The 19,048-nt window shown below is 35.1% G+C and overlaps 1 protein-coding gene across 2 annotated transcripts in view; it reads right to left on the bottom strand.

The window, feature by feature from the left end:
- The window catches only part of LOC145685683 (multidrug resistance-associated protein 1-like), a 139,795-nt gene extending 122,415 nt beyond the window's left edge, over positions 1 to 17,380 (bottom strand). For both annotated transcript variants that reach the window (XM_081758092.1, XM_081758093.1), the window contains exons 1-2: positions 17,274 to 17,380; positions 9,000 to 9,129 (exon numbers count right to left, since the gene is read on the bottom strand). In XM_081758092.1, coding sequence (XP_081614218.1) covers positions 9,000 to 9,050 — 51 coding nt within the window. In that variant the 5' untranslated portion in view covers positions 9,051 to 9,129; positions 17,274 to 17,380. The remainder of the gene's footprint in view (positions 1 to 8,999; positions 9,130 to 17,273) is intronic.
- Between the last annotated feature and the right edge of the window lie 1,668 nt (positions 17,381 to 19,048).

Raw genomic sequence — 19,048 nt, forward strand, 5'->3', positions numbered from 1 at the left:
ACCTCCATTTATTAATGTTCGTGACTACACAGACAAAACCAGGCTTTCCCATTGGAGGTTAAGACTACTAACTGAGTCTATGGCCTATGGAACCAACATTCAGAAACACTCTCCATTGATTTCTGCCCTTAGCCAACTGGATCCAGTTTCTACTTTGTATTCCTATTTCTGCGATATCCATTGTCCCCCCTCTGTGCCTGGGCCTTTTTCCGACTACGTTTCCATTTAAAACTTTGAAAGCATTTCTATGATACTTTCCTCCATTCTGGCTCCATGCCCTGTCCACCTGAGTCTCATACACTTAATGACCCTAACAACGTTAGTTCAAGACTACGGAGATTTCATTCAAGGGAAAAGCAGACTAATTTTCTTGTGTCTTCAGGTGCCAGCAAGTGGTTAACTTTTTGTAACAATGGCAAAATAAGATTCGTGTGGCTCTAATGCCTTTTTGCAACTTTACTGCTAATAAAAAAAAGTTGATTTAGTTTGTAGGATAGGTAGCAGTATCTATATATTAAAATTCTAGAAAAGTTTATGTTTGTGGTCAATACTTTCGACAGTGAGTTTTCGGGAACCATAGGCTTTAGAAAAAATCCGTTTTCACTGATCAATTGCAAATTTTATGTAGATTGTCCAGTTCTAATTGAATATTTTTTAAATGGTCGTTCTTTCTTTATTATATTTTTCAGGAGTACACTGAAAGTGTTGATTTTTTTTTTTTAAAGTAAAGTATCATACCCTACGACTTATACAATCCAACAGCACACAATTGTATAGGGAGTAATATATCTCTCAGGCGCTTTTTCATGGCCAATTGATATAATGAGAAACGAAGGATAACCGTTTCTCCAGTCTAAGATGAATCTTTATTGCTTGGAGTGTTTTGCAAAATGAACACCATATATCATTTACATTATAATTAATTGTATGTGTAATGTATTTGCTTATTACATACTACATGCAAGAAGAAACAAAACACTGATTATACATGAATTAGAAACTCTAACCGAAAGTAGGCTCAATCTTGCAAACGGTGCGAGATATTGGGAAAAATAATCGGAAAAATACCTCTCCTTTATGATACCCCTTGCCGATTTTTATGAAGATATCTTTCACTTGTGTCTGTAAAGGAACATGTACAAAGGTGAGGAATAACAAGAAGATTTATGCTCGTATGTGAACGATGCGCTGTGTAGAGAGCGCAGATTCAGCTAGTTAACAATTAAATTACCAATATTTATGTTATAGATATTACGACATACAGTCTATTACAGAATCTAGATGTTATGAAAAAAATGTTACCGCTTTGAGTTCGGACAATTCTTTTCATATCTAGTTTAATATTTGGTATTTTCAGCCTTAAATCAAATTCAAGATCGAGGCGATTTGTGAGTGTTTTTTTCAGGAAACGAAGTACTGAAAATATTTCTTTGTAAAGATATGTACTACAAAATGGAACTAGATGATTCTATCTCTTTTCATCTATTTTATTCAAAAAATACTTCACCAAAACTAATCAACTTGTAAAATATTATTTTAAATGGCAGTACACTATAACGAAATACTTTGGATAGATTATTAATTACCTGTACCTTGGGCAGAAAGTGCTCATACATGTGCACTATACTTAATAGAATGTTAATTTAATAATAACAAAAGAAGAATGTTTTTAATATATGTAAAAATATATATTATGGGATAGTGTTATGTAATTAGTTGCTAGGTAGTTGTTGTTTATGGATACCTAATCATCATGTCTGTGTGCATGACAGTTTGAACGAAAATATATTATAAAGTGTATCAACTAATAAACCATTTAGTGCCGTTCATCGATTCTATAATTCTTATAGAAAAGGTGAGAATAATAATATGTATAATTATTAAAGGTATTTTTACATGCAAACTATTACTACCACTCGAAATTCATATATCAACGATCGAACCAGGTTGACGACTACCCTTGGTGAGTCGTTATAAAAATTTTGGTGCCTTCACACCGGGATTAGCTAAAAATTTTGGTTTACCTCACCCGGGACTTGCTGTAAATTCATATCCTGAAGCAAAGTAAGGGTGAATTTACTTTTGTAATAAAGTTAATGAATACAAATTTCACCAGACTAAGAAGTGGTAGAATAATTACAAGAAAAATGAACAGTGAGGCAATTGAGAAAGAATCCAATAATAGTGACGACGGTGAACATAGTGTAGCACCAGGAATGACATCAGAAGACCGAATCTTGCTAGCCTTACAGCGACAATTGATTCAGATGTCTACCGAATTAAAGCAGACGATAGAACAGAAGTCCGAAGAGTCCAACAAGCAATGCGAAGAATTGAAGCAGACGATAGAGCAGAAGTCCGAAGAATCCAATAAGCAATACGAAGAATTGAAGCAGACGATAGAGCAGAACTCCGAAGAATCTAACAAGCAATACGAGGAATTAAGCAGACGAATGGAACAGAAGTCAGATGAAACGAAACAATTAATTATCCAGACGATGAACGATATCACCTCGCAGTTCGAGGAAAAGTTAAAAGGAATATCTGAGGTATGCCAGGATAATCACAACCACCTGAGCCAAGAAATCAGTGATGTAAAAAAGGATTTAGAAGTAATAGAATCTTCTGTTCAACAGCAAAAGATTCAGGTCATCAATAATTCTAACAACATACGTGCAAATACGCAATTGATAGCTACTCTATAGGAAGAAATTAGAACGCTACAGGTTAAGGACAACACATACCACAATAATATGGGTAGTGATCGCTTGGATTTTCCCCACTCACCAGAGATGACTTCGCCTTCACCTGTGTCTGATGAGGATATTATTTTGGAAGAAATTCATCCGAAGAGGACAGATGGGCGGAAAAGGGATGGTGCAACGACACATCACGTCATGGATAGGAATTGTCACCCAATAAGTACACGGAATGATAAAAGGAAGGTAAAGTTAAGTGTTAAGATGAGTGAAATACGGGCTATGAGTAAATTCAGTGGTAAGTGTAATGAAAACGCTACTTCTTTCCTGGGAAAATTTCAGGACGAATGCAATATAATGTGTATAGATAGATCACAATATATGAAATTAATCCCTCATGTATTACTCCCACCATGTTCTTTATGGTTTAAAGCCGTACGTGATCACATCAATACTTATGAGGAATTCAAAGCAGCGCTAATTGCGAATTATGAAAATGACTTTTTGCTTGCAAATCGAGATGCCACCATTAGAAATCAACATTTCAATCCTCGTTTGCACAAATCTGTTGTAGAGTTTGTTGTAAATACATACAACGAATTAAAAGTCGTTAATCCCTTGCAATCGGAATCTAGAATAATAGCATCGATTCGAAATTTGCTCCCATTTAAGTTACAACAGATCTTGTTCTCTACACAGTGTATGAGTTTCAACCATTTATTAATGCTTGTCCAATGCTATGAAACCCAATACCATGCAATGAATCAACAAGCAGGAGTAGGTAAAAGTAAAAATAACTCAGATCATTTTGTACCTATTCGGAATCTAAATATCAGAAGTGTGAACGATACGGAACACAACCTAAGCCGAGTAAATTCTAGCAATCAAAACGAGCAAAATAGACAAAGTTATGTAGGGAATCAGCCTAACCTAATTAATCGTGGTAATCCTGATGTCAGATCACCCAACAGAAGTAGACATAAAAACAATCGGAATATAGGGCGAAATTACAGGAATACAACAAGCTACATGGATAGACGTAATTGGAGGTCAAGAGATGGCACTTCGTATCAAAATCAGAATCACGATGAAATACATGTACAGCATATTGGGGAACCTAATCATGATTGTGCAGTACAATGTACTTTATTAGAATCATATGCAAGTATGAATGTAAGCTGATTACCGTTAATGAAATTAGGTTAAACCCATATCAGTTATAGATTCTTGTGAACTTTTATTTTTAAGCTTATGTGTTAATATCGATAATGAAAACAATTCTTATAATTTCGCTATACAGGCAATATGAGGGATTATAATTCGATTCATAATTGATTAAAAACAAAGATTATTTATATTAGATTGACTTGTGTTGAAAACCTAACTGTCAAAGATTATGTTAAGTGTAAGATTCATTCTATTAAGTTAATTATTCAACGACTATCTTGAATGAGATTCTTCTATATTTTGATGCCTTATTGATCCAATGTTTATTTTAAAATATCATCCAATATAATTATTATATAATGCGCCCTGGATAATAGTAACTCATGTTTTAACTGTAATTGCTTCTTACGATTTTGACTTCGCACCCTTCAAAGATTAAATAAATAGGCGACGACGTTTTAATAATAAAATATAATAATAATGTAATGAATGATAATGAAATAAATATAATTAATGTAATGAAAGATAAGTATTAATGAAGTGAAAGATTTGTTATAAATGTATCTATATCTATAATATGTAATGAAGATACATACGAGGGGCGATCAAAATGTGATGAACATGTGTAATGTAAGATCATTATTGTAAACGGACCAGTGGTTCTTGACGATAAAAGCCAAGCTTTCTTATGACTTTTATATTCAGTCCAATTGTCGGGCGACATTTTATATAACGAAATACTTTGGATAGATTATTAATTACCTGTACCTTGGGCAGAAAGTGCTCATACATGTGCACTATACTTAATAGAATGTTAATTTAATAATAACAAAAGAAGAATGTTTTTAATATATGTAAAAATATATATTATGGGATAGTGTTATGTAATTAGTTGCTAGGTAGTTGTTGTTTATGGATACCTAATCATCATGTCTGTGTGCATGACAGTTTGAACGAAAATATATTATAAAGTGTATCAACTAATAAACCATTTAGTGCCGTTCATCGATTCTATAATTCTTATAGAAAAGGTGAGAATAATAATATGTATAATTATTAAAGGTATTTTTACATGCAAACTATTACTACCACTCGAAATTCATATATCAACGATCGAACCAGGTTGACGACTACCCTTGGTGAGTCGTTATAACACGTAACATTGACAAGTTCCTCTTGCTCCTCCACTGACAAGCTATCTCTTTTCATCTATTTTATTCAAAAAATACTTCACCCAAAACTAATCAACTTGTAAAATATTATTTTAAATGGCAGTACACGTAACGTTGACAAGTTCCTCTTGCTCCTTCACTGACAAGCTCCTTGCAATTCTTCGTTAGTGGCCTCCAGAAGTGACTTAAATGTTGAGAAGATAGTGAGACCCCAACATAAGTTAAACTCTTAAATACTATTTTGCTTTTTCTGCTTCATTGATTATTTCTCAAGCTAAATATTATTAACACACACATAATAACACACAGTATTTTGATTTGGGGAGATTGGGAGAGCAAGGGTTAATCCAGCAAGTAGCGCTGCTTCCAGTGCTGCTTATAACATACAGTATATTTTATTTCCACAGTGGGACTATTAAAAATAATTGAAGGCATACTCAACGCGAAATTCATGACGTCCAACAAATATCTTATTAAATTAAAAACACATAGATAATGTTTTATTTAGTTAAACAAAATGTATAAAATTTGATATCGTTATTCTTATATTCTATATTGACAGCCAATGGACGACTGTCTCGATATTTACTTGGCTGTCGTAAATTTACTTTGCGACTAATATATTCGAAAAAAAAAAGACACTTGAGCAGATTTTCACAACTATTTGGTCTCCCTAAATGTAGAGTAACGATAGCAACAAATTCAGACTATCCTAATATTTTGTTTTTTATCCTAAAACTTTTGCATTTCAGAGTGGATTTTTTTTTAGCTTTGATTAAAGCAGAAATGTGTGTAAATCTTATGTGTATGACATTTCTTTTGGCAAAGAAAGTGTCCTTTCAATTGAAAATATCTATATATTAAAATGCTAGGTTTATATATTTGTCTCCAAAGAAAAGATTATATGTTTGTCTCCAATCCTTTCGAAAAAAAGATCTCGAAAAACCACAAGTGCTAGAAACGTGCCGTTTGCGCTGGTCGATTCCAACATTTTGTGTAGATTGTCCAGTTCAAATTGAATATTTTAAAAAAAACGTAGCCCTTATTTCTTTATTCCATATTTAGGGGTACACTGGAAGTCTTGAATTTTTTTAAAAAAATCACCATATCCTATCAGTTATGCATTCCAACACAACATAGTCGTATATAAAGGTTGCATATCTCTTAGGCGTTTAATTCATGGTCAAATGATAACTAAAAACGAAGGATAACCGTTTCTCCAGGTTAAGGTGAATCTTTATTGTTCGGAATGTTTCACCCAATGAACACCATATATCTTTGACATTATAGTTAATTGTGTATGTAATGTATTTTCTTATTACATACTGCATTCAAGAAGAGAGAAAACACTGATCATACATGAATTAGGAACTCCAATCGGAAATAAGCTCAAGTCTTGCAAACGGTGCAAGGATTGAACAAACAATCGAAAAAATATCCCTTTTATGGTACCCCCTGCCGATTTTTATCAAGTCTTTTTTCACTTGTGTCTGTAAAGGTACATGTACAGATGTTGTGAGGAATGACAGGGAGATTAATGCTTATATGTGAATGATGCGCAGTGTAGAGAGCGCAGGTTCAGATAGTCTATAAATTAAAAATGCTAGGTGTATATCACACACCCTGTGGAAGAGTGTTACAACTCAAAAAATGGAAACTTTGAGTTATCATCGCTCAAAAGAGAATAGAGAGAGAGAAGCGAGCGCTACCTGGTGGTATTTTCGTAGAAACGTAACTAGACAAATTAACCCCTAGATAGCAGAAATACTAGTATTCCAGGGAACGATTTTGACAGAATTACAAACTTTAAAAGTCATGTTCCCACAAATGTATAATTTTGACCTGTAACAGTCTTCCACTGGGTGTGCAATATGTTTGTCTCCAAAGGAAAGTTTATATGTTTGTCTTCAATCCTTTCGAAAAAAATATCTCGAAAACCACAAGTACTAGAAACGTGCCGTTTTCGCTGGTCGATTCCAAATTTTGTGTAGATTGTCCAGTTCTAATTGAATATCTTTAAAAAAAAGTGGCCGTTATTTCTTTATTCCATAATTAGGGGTACACTGGAAGTGTTGAAATTTTTAAAAAATTAAAGCACCATATGCTATGAGTTATACATTCCAAAACAACATAGTTTTATCAGATGTTGTATATCTCTCAGGCGTTTGTTTCATGGCCAAATGATAATGAAAAACGAAGGATAACTATTTCTCCAGGTTAAGATGAATCTTTATTGCTTGGAGTGTTTGTCCAATGAACACTATACGGTATATCACTGACATTATAATTCACTGTGTATGTAATGTATTTGCTTATTACATACTTCATGCAAGAAGAAAGGAAATATTGATCATACATGAATTAGAAACTCCAACCGAAAGTAGGCTCAAATCTTGCAAACGGTGCTAGATATTGAAGAAATAATCCAGAAATCTCCGCTTTATGGTGCCTCTTGCCGATTTTTATGAAGACTTCCTTCACTTGTGTCTGTAAAGGGACATGTACAAATGTGAGGAGTGAGAAGGAGATTCATGCTCATATGTGAATGATGCGCTGTGTAGAGAGCGCGGGTTCAGCTAGTAGCCCTATTAGCAAATAGAAAAATAGGAAATTCTAGATATAATTAAAAAGTAGTCTTAAAACACTAGCAGAAAATTAGTGTAAGGAGAAACGTTGTGTCACAGTACCACTAATTAGTATCAAAACAATGTTGCAAGTATTTCAAACAAATAATAAAGAATGAGAGGTTACGAATAAATTATTAGATGAACTTGAAGCAGTTTTAAATACTATTTGTTAAGAAGAAATAGATAATGTTAGCATAGAAATAAAAACCTTTATACCAAAAGATCCATAAACTGACAAAAAAATGAAATACCCAGATGGGATGGAGGAAATGAAGTGAAACTCTATGAGTTGCAAGGTTATACAACATTATTGTAATAATTATAATGTCAAATCAATTCGACAATGAGTTTGGCTGTACGAGCGTAATACGTGTTGCTAGGGATGCGCACGAGACAAGATTTGTGGCTGTCTCGTCTCGAAAATGCGCTGTAAATGTTATGTCTCGACTCGAAAAATGTATATTTTTCTATTGGAAGAGCCGTGTCTCGATTCAAATTTGATGCAGAGTTAGCGTCCGAGCGGATTTAATTGGAGGAGAGATCAGGTAACCTGGCTGGCTAGGGAAGAACATCAACACGACGTAAACAGTTCATAGACACACGTAACATATGAGACAATAGAAATTATATCAGAAACTGAACTAAGAGAGGAATATGAACCAACGGGACATCACTAATACTTCCTTCAATCACTTATAATGTCAGTGCAGCGAACAAGTCTAATGTTAGAATCTCCAAACAAAATTTCAAGAAATATTCAATGTTCTACGTTACTATCATATATTTGGCTACTTTCAAAATACATTATATAAGTTAGTTTAAATTAGACACTCTATCTTCCAAAGCATCCTCCCTTTCAGTACATGCTACATTACATGCATAATCGTCAAAATGAATGGATAATGGATCGTGTTGAAAAATGTTTCTCTTCTGTAAATTTTCCATTTTTGCGTATTTCTGAACGCGTCTCTGCGACACTTAACACCTGGCTAGAAATTTAGAATAGAATTAATCTATCGGGTTTTTGAATTTTCTGTGCACTACGTTAATCGATTGCAATACGTAAATCCAGTAACAATGACTAATCGTAACATCAAAATCGATTCACGGATATGGTAGACATCCTTCCTTTCTGACATACCCTTTTAACAATTTGTCATCACTTGTCTAAGCTAATGCTTTGTTTTCAATAGGAGATATTAAACACTCTGTTTTCAGGAAACGTACTTTAACTAACATATGATTGAAATTAACACAGAAATAGCTAATTTCAGCAAGTTAAAGTGCATAATAACAAATCACACTTATGTATAACAGCATTTCTTATTACTTACCCAAAGTTTACTTCCACAAAATGCATCTAATGTTGACTCTTCATCAGCCATGACTCTCTTTGATTACATATGCCGCCACTTTGTAATAACCACATGAAGTTCTAGATGAAGTTGAGTCGCAGTTTAATATCTGTAAATTTCAGATAAGAAAGACGTTTGATGCAGGTTTATAACAGTTCGACATGAAAATGGTAATTTACGGTCAAAATGAATCACTGCATAGGAAAGAAGATTGTGCTACATATTAACCTGCACAATGTAAGTAAACTGTATTTAATGTTTACAGGAGTAGGGTTACTGTTCGGAAACCACTGCAAATGCTATATAAAGTCGTTATTTACAATAATATTTACAGCAGAAAATGTGTTTTTGTCACGAGCTATTTCCTATATGTCATATACGAAGAAACAGTGCAAAAACACATTAAGATACAGTACTTGCAAATAGAACACACAACCACGATCAAACTGCCGCATGTATTGACCAAGCAGCACACGTTGGTGCGAATTTTACGCAGGAATGATTACTTTTGCGTATACCCACCGTTGCTTTACGCCGCCTCCCTTCGATTGATACCCACCGCTGGATCACCAGCTGAATATATACTATTATTGCTTGTAGTGACCACCTAGCACAAATTGGTTCATTTTATATAAACAATCGCTTTTGTATATACCCACGTCAGCGTCGTGGCTGTTCTCTTCTGACTTGAAATGAAAATTAAATCTTTCAGTTCTACGTCCCACGGTTATGCCGGCTAGGCTAAAGGAGACGATGATAATGAGAAATGAATAAAATGGTGGAATGAAGAAAGTGGGAGGAAACGGAAGAACCTCAAGAAAACCTACGCACACGGTGTTTGCCCACCACAACGTTCACTTGGCTTGAGCGGGAATCGAACTAGGGACTCCACGTATGAGATATGAACGCTATACCACGGAGCCAGAGCAGACCTCTAATGACTTATTCCCGCGGAGACCCATTACTGCCTGATGCGAAATAGACAATTGTTTGTTGAATTTTTCCTGGCGACGTGATTTTAGTGTTTTCGGGCTATCGGGAAGGTATTTACTTAAAACGTTTCGAATGCAGGCAATGTATTGCTCTTCAGGGATTGCCATGGAGAGACCGGAGCTATATGGGCATACATATGGGTATATATGGTGATTAAATGTAGTAAATGTCCATATCGACTGAATGATGCACAGACAGAAAACAAACAAATAAAGAGGGAGAGATGTGTATATTTCTGTAGATTTTCGTCGTTAACTCACGATGTGACTTGTTTACTACTTCGGAAAACTTTGTACTTCTGCATTTTATTAACCATTCCCAGCATCTTTCAAATTATCACTTATCAGTTATGGCCTATGATTGTTTTAACCTACTTTCTTTTCTATTAATGTTTCTTTTCCTCTAAGGTAGAAATTTCTTTCTTTTATTAAACATTCAAATACAATACTAGGGTGAGAAGGCTTTCTTCTAGAAAATTTTGTCAAGGGGAGTAAATAAAAATATGAGGAGAGGATTTGATCAATGTTGAATAGGAGACAATAAACATGACAATTCTCGTTTAGTTTCCAAGATAAGAAATTTCTCGGCTCTTGTGGTCAACACTATTTCATCGAAGTTTTAGATCTCAAACGTTGTTTTATTATTCTATGATTTATAGCAGTGATGGTCAATTTTAAACTAAAGGGCTGCATTATAGAAATTTCTATGTGGCGAGGGCGCAACTTCATATGATACTTTAAATTCAGTTTTCCACTTATCTTGAAATTTTCGGTTTTTATCACTAATCTTTCTTTTCTTACTTCATACTGAAGTAGCTCTGACTTAAAAAAAAATCGAAATAATGTAATTCTTGAGGAAACTCCCTGTATTCTGAAGTATGCTGATGTAATGCACCAGTTTCATATACAGACTCAGAGTTACTAGGTTCTCAACGACAAAATCCCTTCAACGAGTCATAAAACTCCTTTTGCTCGAAAAATATCCTTACATTCCCTAGGTTAACTGAAAATATCTTGGATAATTTTTCAAACATAAAAATATATGTAAGAAGTGGCAAAAAAGATTTTAAATAGCAAGTAAAAACATATACCTGCCCTCAGTAGTACTGACAGCCACTCATTTTTCACCTTACATCATCATCATAGGTATTCTGCCTTTATTGGCAGGTCACTTGCCGCAGCTGAGAAGCTTCCATGCTCCACGGTCCTCCGCTAACCTTTTCGTCTTCGCGTATGATCTTTCTGTTTTAATATCATCCATTAATTGTAGTCTCCTTCGCCCCCTCCCTCTCTTTCCCGCCACCATACCCTCTAGGGCGTCCCTCATGATACAATCTCTTCTTAGGCAATGTCCCAACCAGTTTCTCTTCCTCTTCCTAATAATATCTAAAAGTGCTCTTTTCTCACCCACCATTTCTAACACTCTCTCATTCGTTTTCCGCTCGACCCAACTAATTCTTTCCATTCTTCTCCACACCCACATTTCGAAGGCTTCCAGCGATTTTCGTCACATTTACGTAATGTCCACATTTCCACCTCATACAGTACAACCTTACAGCGGGAACAAAAATGGTACGTTTATTTTTTTTAGATTCCTAATGTACCCAAATAAACGAAATAAAACATTAATCTATCTAATCTTAACCTTAAATTTATTTTTGGTTTCCACGCCTAAAAATACAACCACCTTTTGTATTAGTCAAAGTTATTACATTTTATTTTTTTAATTATGTACGTAGTTGTAATAAACTAGATAAAAAATGTTAACACCTATCTTCTCGAGGGCCGCACCAGAAGACGTTGCGGACTGCAGGCCCGTAGTTAACCATCCCTGATTTGTAGTATTTAAAAAACTATAAATTGGTGAAGTAATTGAATGGTCACAATGAAAAGCATTTATCAATGTTTAAAGGTACTAAATTCAGTACACGATATACTTCCATAAGAAATATTGTGTAAATCTTATATCAGGCTTTCGTTGACCTCTCGTGACGCGGAGGGATTCTGGTAACTTTTAGATGAAATTCAGAAAAATATCAAAGTATAAATTTTGTACATAAATTTACAAAACAAGACGAAACGAAATGAGGAAATAGTTCCAAGAATTCAAATGAGATTAAAATTCGACAACAAATTATGAGACTCGTGGACAACACTAGAAGTGACCTGGGCAAAAGTGAGATGTAATTTATTTATTTTACGTTCAAGTGACCAGGTGTTGTTGAACATTTACTATTAAGTGTGATAACGGCTTATTAAATGTAGATAAGAGATTATGAGAGATGTAGATGTAATTACTCATAAAAAAAAAAACACACATTTTTTTTATTCTAGCATATAAAGCACAATATTATTTAATTAATTAAGCACAGTAATATAAACACAGTATAGACTATAATAAGCTACAGACAGTTGCCACCTTTTACCTTTAAGACAGAACAATATTTAATAAACTTTACCGCCAACCCTCAAGAGCCCTATTACCATTAGAACATAATCATATTAGATTATTTGAGCGTTAATATTTGTGTAACCGCAACGTACGTAGTTGGTGGGCAATATTAAAAAAATAGATGTAAACAATTAAAATATTTAATTAATCATGCTTGGCCGCGTGGGCTCAGTGGTAGAGCGTTCACCTCTGGTGCATGGGGTCCTTGGTTCGATCCCAGCTCGAGCCAAGTTAACTTTGTGGTGGACAAACATCGTGTGCGTGGGTTTCCTCGAGGTTCTCCCGTTTTCTTCACTCCATCATTTCATTCATCATCATCACCTTCTCCTTTGGCCTAGCCGGTATATCTGTGGGACGTAAAACTTAAAGATTTCATTTAATTTTTAATTAATCACTATTATAACCTACAGCATACAGCGAGTCGAAGGTTTCGAGGTGAAACTAGATATTTAAATGTGTTAACTGGTTTAAAGTTTTTAAAATTCTTTTCTTTTCTGTTATAAAGATTCTTCATTCCGTGTAAATATTAAATAAGTTTAATCAACTTATAACAGACGAACACCATTTGAAGAGGAATGAACTCGTTTAGAGTCGGGATCTCTTTTGCGGCTCGTGGTTACACGCCTGACGATAATAATCTAAATTTTATTTCTAATATGTGTTTGTTGAAACCAAAAGACTTGTAGGTTGATTTGTTTTGTTTGAATAATGTTACTTTGTTTTGTTTTAATAATTCATGACTGCCAGAACTAGAGTGTCATTTAATGTTCCTGCAAGGGGCTCCGGGCGAGAAGGGTCCGCATAACTAACGGGTGTATCATATAAAAAAGTTTGAGCTAAAAGTCAGGTGACAGTCCTGACATAAGAAAGGAAAGGCTATTGAGTTGGGGTTTCACGTTGTCCGTAGGTGATGCTGAGAAGTGTGACTACCACAACCCAGGCTCGTATTTGTATATCGTTCGCCCCTGTGCTCTATTTGCCGCCCTCCGCACAAAATTTTCCGCCCCCCCTTCCCTCCGAAAACGACCAATATTAGAGTTGAATTCACAGTTTTTGGGGTCGCTGAAATGAATAGAGACAGTGTTAATCCAATTCATCTTCAAGGTGATACTCCAATCCCCGAGGAGGGGACGAAATTTTGAAAGTAATCGAAAACGACAGATATTAGTGTTGAATTCATAGTTTTTGTGGTCGTTGAGTTTAACGGTATCAGTTTTCATGATGTTCAAGTTCATCCTTACCGCTTGGGATGAGGATGGATTAGGATCACTTTCTTTAAAAGCTAGCTAATTAGTAACTGCTGTAATTAGAGCGAATTAAACACATTAACATATTTCTCGCGCTTTCGCGGGTTGCTAGTTTTAAATATTACTTTATTGTTAATCTTTTTTAAAAAATCCAAAATTTTGACGTCCCCTAAATTCTGCTACCCTGTGCTCGAGCACAGGACAGCACTTACCTATATACGGACAGGCCATAGCCGCTAAGTTGGAGTATTTTTTAATAGGAAGATCAGCATGCCACGTAAGTTTATATGCAATATTTGCAGGAGTGCAATGCAGCTGCCAATACAACAGCTTTTCCTCTGTTAAAACTCTCACTTGACTTTTGGCTCATCCTGTATAAATTAATTTAAGAGAATTCGTTCTTATATGGATGATAAGGAGATGACTATTCTGCTTCAAGCTTGAACTGCTACATCTTCGAAACAACTCTCTGATTCGGGCGCCGCAAATACCTTCTTGGAACAGGACCCGAACGATATTTGAAAATGAAACGAAACCTGTAAGTTTTACATCCCACGCCTATGCCGGCTAGGCTAAAGAGGACGGTGATTATGAGAAATAAATGAAATGGTGGAATGAAGAAAGTGTGAGAAAATGGGAGAATCCGAAGAAAACTCACGCACACGGTGTTTGTCCACCACAAAGCTGACTTGCCGTGAGCTGGAATCAAACCAAGGATCCCAGGCACCAGAGCCACCGCGGCCCCTTAACCCAACGATAGGCCTATTTTTATGGTATTGCTTCTTCCCCTCTCTTGTCGGGCTACCTATAATACGTAGCTAACTTCCAGCTTTTCAATCTTTTAATACTTACACTCTATCAACAGTTATTATTGTTATTATTATTATTATTATTATTAATAATAATAATAATAATAATAATAATACATGCTCGAATGAAGGAGATCGGACGGTTCCCGCCCGGACCAGAGATGGAGTGGGTCAGTGGGTCGTGGGTCAACAGCATGTGACCCACTGTGACCCACCACCCACCGTGACCCACTGCGACTTACCACCCACCATGACCCACTGTGACCCACCACCCACCGTGACCCACCACCCACCATGACCCACTGCGACCCACCACCCACCGTGACCCACTGCGACCCACCGACTCAGTATGATCTACCGACCCTCTCTGCTCACTGCATTGTAGACAGTATCTTCTGAACACTGGTAAATTTATCTGCGTTTTACTTTCAAGACCTTCATTTCCCTTCCTTTTCCTTTGTTTCTGTCTACTTACCTGAGGTGAGTAAACCTAACCAAGTGAAAAAAGAACTTCAGGACTTTTGGATATTGATATTTTTAATTGTAATAAGAGCAATAGGACTTATACTACTACTTGGCTTTCGAGACCTGTGAGTTTTTAGAGGAGCTAACTACTGGAAAAAATACGTTTGAATCACTGTAACATATAAATTATTATATAAAAAAATTGAATGTCTAACTATGTGTGCCTCATCATCACGGTCAAATTGCAAACTCAAATGAAATTACTTTTGGTATATAGTTAGGCCTTAATCCAAACTGGGATGCTATATTGCTTTCATTATAATGCATAATATCCTAAGGAGGTAGTGAGAATCCGAATTTTCGCAATAATAATAATAATAATAATAATAATAATAATAATAATAATAATAATAATAATAATAATAATAATAATAATAATAATAAAATAAAAAATAAATTAATATCTCGCAAGCTGTTAAACTTACGGAGCTGAAATTCAGTGTATTAACTCTTTATTGAAAATAAACATCCTAGCATTTTTTAAAAATTCTCCTGTATGGAGCGGGGGTAGGGGCACTTTTTATATATATGGAAAATTGGTAGTGAGTTGGTTTGTAAAAATGATCGAAAACGATCGATGTTATTTAAGAAAAAAAATCAGAAACAAAAAAAACAGTGCTTGGCTTCATATATCCATTGCTTTCTACTATAATAATTGCTGAAGCTTATGTTTATTATATGGAGCGCTTACAGCACAGGGCAATCAACCCATAAAGTTGTGAGAAAAATAGGCATAAAATTTGTAATGTAACCTTAATTACACGGAAATTTTAAGTTTGGATTGTACGCATAATTATATGGAAAATTTTACACTTTTTTCCCTTTACGTTGGTCTACTTACCTTGATTTGGAAGTTTCAAATTTCATCCTTTTTTCCACTGAAAAGTATCGATAATTCAACAAGGAAACAATTATACTATGATAATTTAATTGAAATTCATCGTAATTTGGCACATGGCAAACAGCAATGTGATAATTGAAGCGCAAGAAGGAGAGAAATTCCCATTCATCTCTGAACTCTTTCCAGGAACCTCGTTCCCCTTCGCTTTCTAGACGGGGGAGGGAACTTGGTAATGGCATCAAACCTTCATATGTAGTTACAAAAATTAAATTTATAAACAAATAAGAAATCATCAGTTTATCAGGCTTTAGTTGATAATTTATTCACAAGACTCCCTATCGAAGGCGTGGTAGATGAAGTTTCTGTTCTCCATAAGTCGACATTGCCAACTAACATGGTCAATATGGAAAAGATGTTGTATGGTGATAGAGAGATGATACTTCCTGCTGAATATTTCAAAACTGACCAAAAAAAATCGTTATCAGACTTAAGTCTAACAAGCAGACTGTCGATGAGGAGTTGCAGAAATCGGGTAGAAGTATTATCAATTTTCACGACATGAGTGCGAATGGGGATTTCCCCTTATAAGTCATTTTGTGAGAAAAATACTGTGAACTGAGAAACCATAACCTTTTCCATATTGTACAGGGGTATTTTCCTGCGAATATAAGTTTCTTGTGGGATGCGTTCAGAAATTAACACTTGCAAGAATACTCCCTTAGTACAAGTATATTTTAGGCACACACCAATTTTCCCCCACCTCGAACTGTTTCAATTTCCTCACTGACAAACACTTTACCATTTTATATCGTAAAGGTCAGATCCAACGTTATTGTGATAGAGTGATGCTTGAGCGATTGACTAGAAATTCAAACTCCGATTAGTGACAATTTCACAGTCTTGTTTTATTACAAGTGTAAACTCTTTAGTCAGTCTGGAAAGGGGCGTGGATCGTGTTCAGAGTTGATGACGATGGATTTTGGTGAGTTAGAGTAGGTCTCAGTGGATGAGAGTGGTTCATGGTGGGTGGTGGGTCATGGTGGGTGGTGGGTCAAGTTTTGATTGACCCACGCCAACTCTGGCCCGGACCAGTCCGATACCAGTTGGAATCTTTTCTTTTCAGTCCTATCTTTGAATGTAGTGATTAAATTATAGTAGATAATGAAGAGAGCGGTGATTCATATAAAATGTTATACCTTGTAAAGTGTTTAGTAATACAATGCAAGTTACTACATGTCGTTACGGATTATGACAAGACTGTTTGTTCATAGTCTTTAAGTGAAACACAATATCGCAGTAGATAACAATAAAATCTGTTTGTTAATTTCTTATTTAGGGATTAGAGGTGGGAAAAAGCAAAATGAAATAGAAATTGCAAGTCACTTACCTCCTCCCAGAGTAAGTGCAAAAGACGTCAGCCACTGATTAAGTGCTACACGTTTCTCGGAAACTTCACACGAACGAACGATCGCACAGTACGAGATGAAGTGCAGCCGACCACTGTAAGCAAGGGAAGAAAGGCTAATACTAATCAAGGCCGTTTACGCACGCGCACTTTCCGTTTTGCTTGTTATGTAATCGACAAAGACTTGTTGTTCGTGTTTTTTATCAATTAGTGATTACTGGAAACCAGGAAGACGAAAGATTACACTGGAATGGGATCTAGTAGCTCTATAATATAGTCAGGAAGTCAGTTTTTCTTCACAATTTATACTAAAATTATTATTATTATTATTATTATTATTATTATTATTATTATTATTATTATTATTATTATTATTATTATTATTATTATTATTATTATTATTATTATTATTATTATTATTATTATTATTATTATAAAGCGGGCAATTATGCACACTTCTTGTATACGAAAGAGGAATGAACGAACAAAATTTTTAGTTATTTTAATATGAAGTCCGCAACCCTGATTGATGTCCATGAGGGATATTACGAAATAGCGTACGGAAGTCACAGACTCTCTAGTGACATGTTCTGATTTGGCTAGGCCTTTATACACCTGCTCTTATGTACTATGTAATCACACATTTTTGCTCTTATGTACTATGTAATCACACATTTTTGCTCTTATGTACTATGTAATCACACATTTTTCGTGACTGAAGAAAAGAATGCTTTTTCTCCCTCCCTGTGGCAGGGAAAGAAACTGGGTGCAGTCTGTTTTGACATGCGCTCAACTTGAGCGAAGTGGGACAGATTTTTTATCTTCTCTCTCTAATGGGAGCCATAGGCGCACATACTTGCATAGCCAACATGCATGAAAGATTTGTTTCATTATTCATGTTGGAAGAATGTTTTCGCCACACACGTACCAACGTGTTGTCCAACTTACGACCTTGGCATTACGGAGGAAAGAATCACGTAATTTCTTCTGCTATCTTGATTGATGGACTTAAATATAAAACAACCAACTTGCATGAACGAGCACATACACGTTAAACATCCATGAAGAACGACAAAACCACCATGCAAGTTTACAGAAGATTTTGAAAACTTTCAACATGCATGCCATGTGGCTCAGTGTTAGAGCGTTCACCTTCGGTGCTTGAAGTCCTAGTTCGATCCCAGTTCGGGCCGTGTGGACTTTGTGGTGGACAAACACTGTGCTCGTGGGTTTTCTCGGGATTCTCCCGTTTCCTCCCACTTTATTCATTCCAGCATTTCATTCATTTCTAATCATCACCGTCTTATTTAGCCTAACCGGCAAAACCGTGAGACGTAAAACTCAAAGATTTCATTTCATTTTCAACGATCAACTTGCCTGTGGTTTTATCATTTTTTATGCATGTTGGAAGGTTTCTTCATGCATGTGTCTGCGTGTATGGGCTCCTTAACAGAGATATATACACAAAAGAGAAGACTAACTTCACAGTTCAATTTCGAACAATATTTGCTTAGCTACGGTCAACTTAATATGAAGAAAACAGTTTTAAAAACTTTCTTAATGCACTTTGGAATTTTGTAACATCTGATACATGTTCACGTAACTTTTTTTATGTAATTATTTGAAAACATTTAGGGAATGAATGAATATTATTCTTGAATCATATTTTAAATTGATTTATTTTTGAAATATTATTATGAAAAGCAAATATGCTGAGCAATAATAATAATAATAATAATAATAATAATAATAATAAT

The sequence above is a fragment of the Thermobia domestica genome, chromosome 5 (assembly GCF_964235325.1).
Source record: "Thermobia domestica chromosome 5, izTheDome1.hap1.1, whole genome shotgun sequence".
In the NCBI taxonomy this organism is placed as follows: domain Eukaryota; kingdom Metazoa; phylum Arthropoda; class Insecta; order Zygentoma; family Lepismatidae; genus Thermobia; species Thermobia domestica.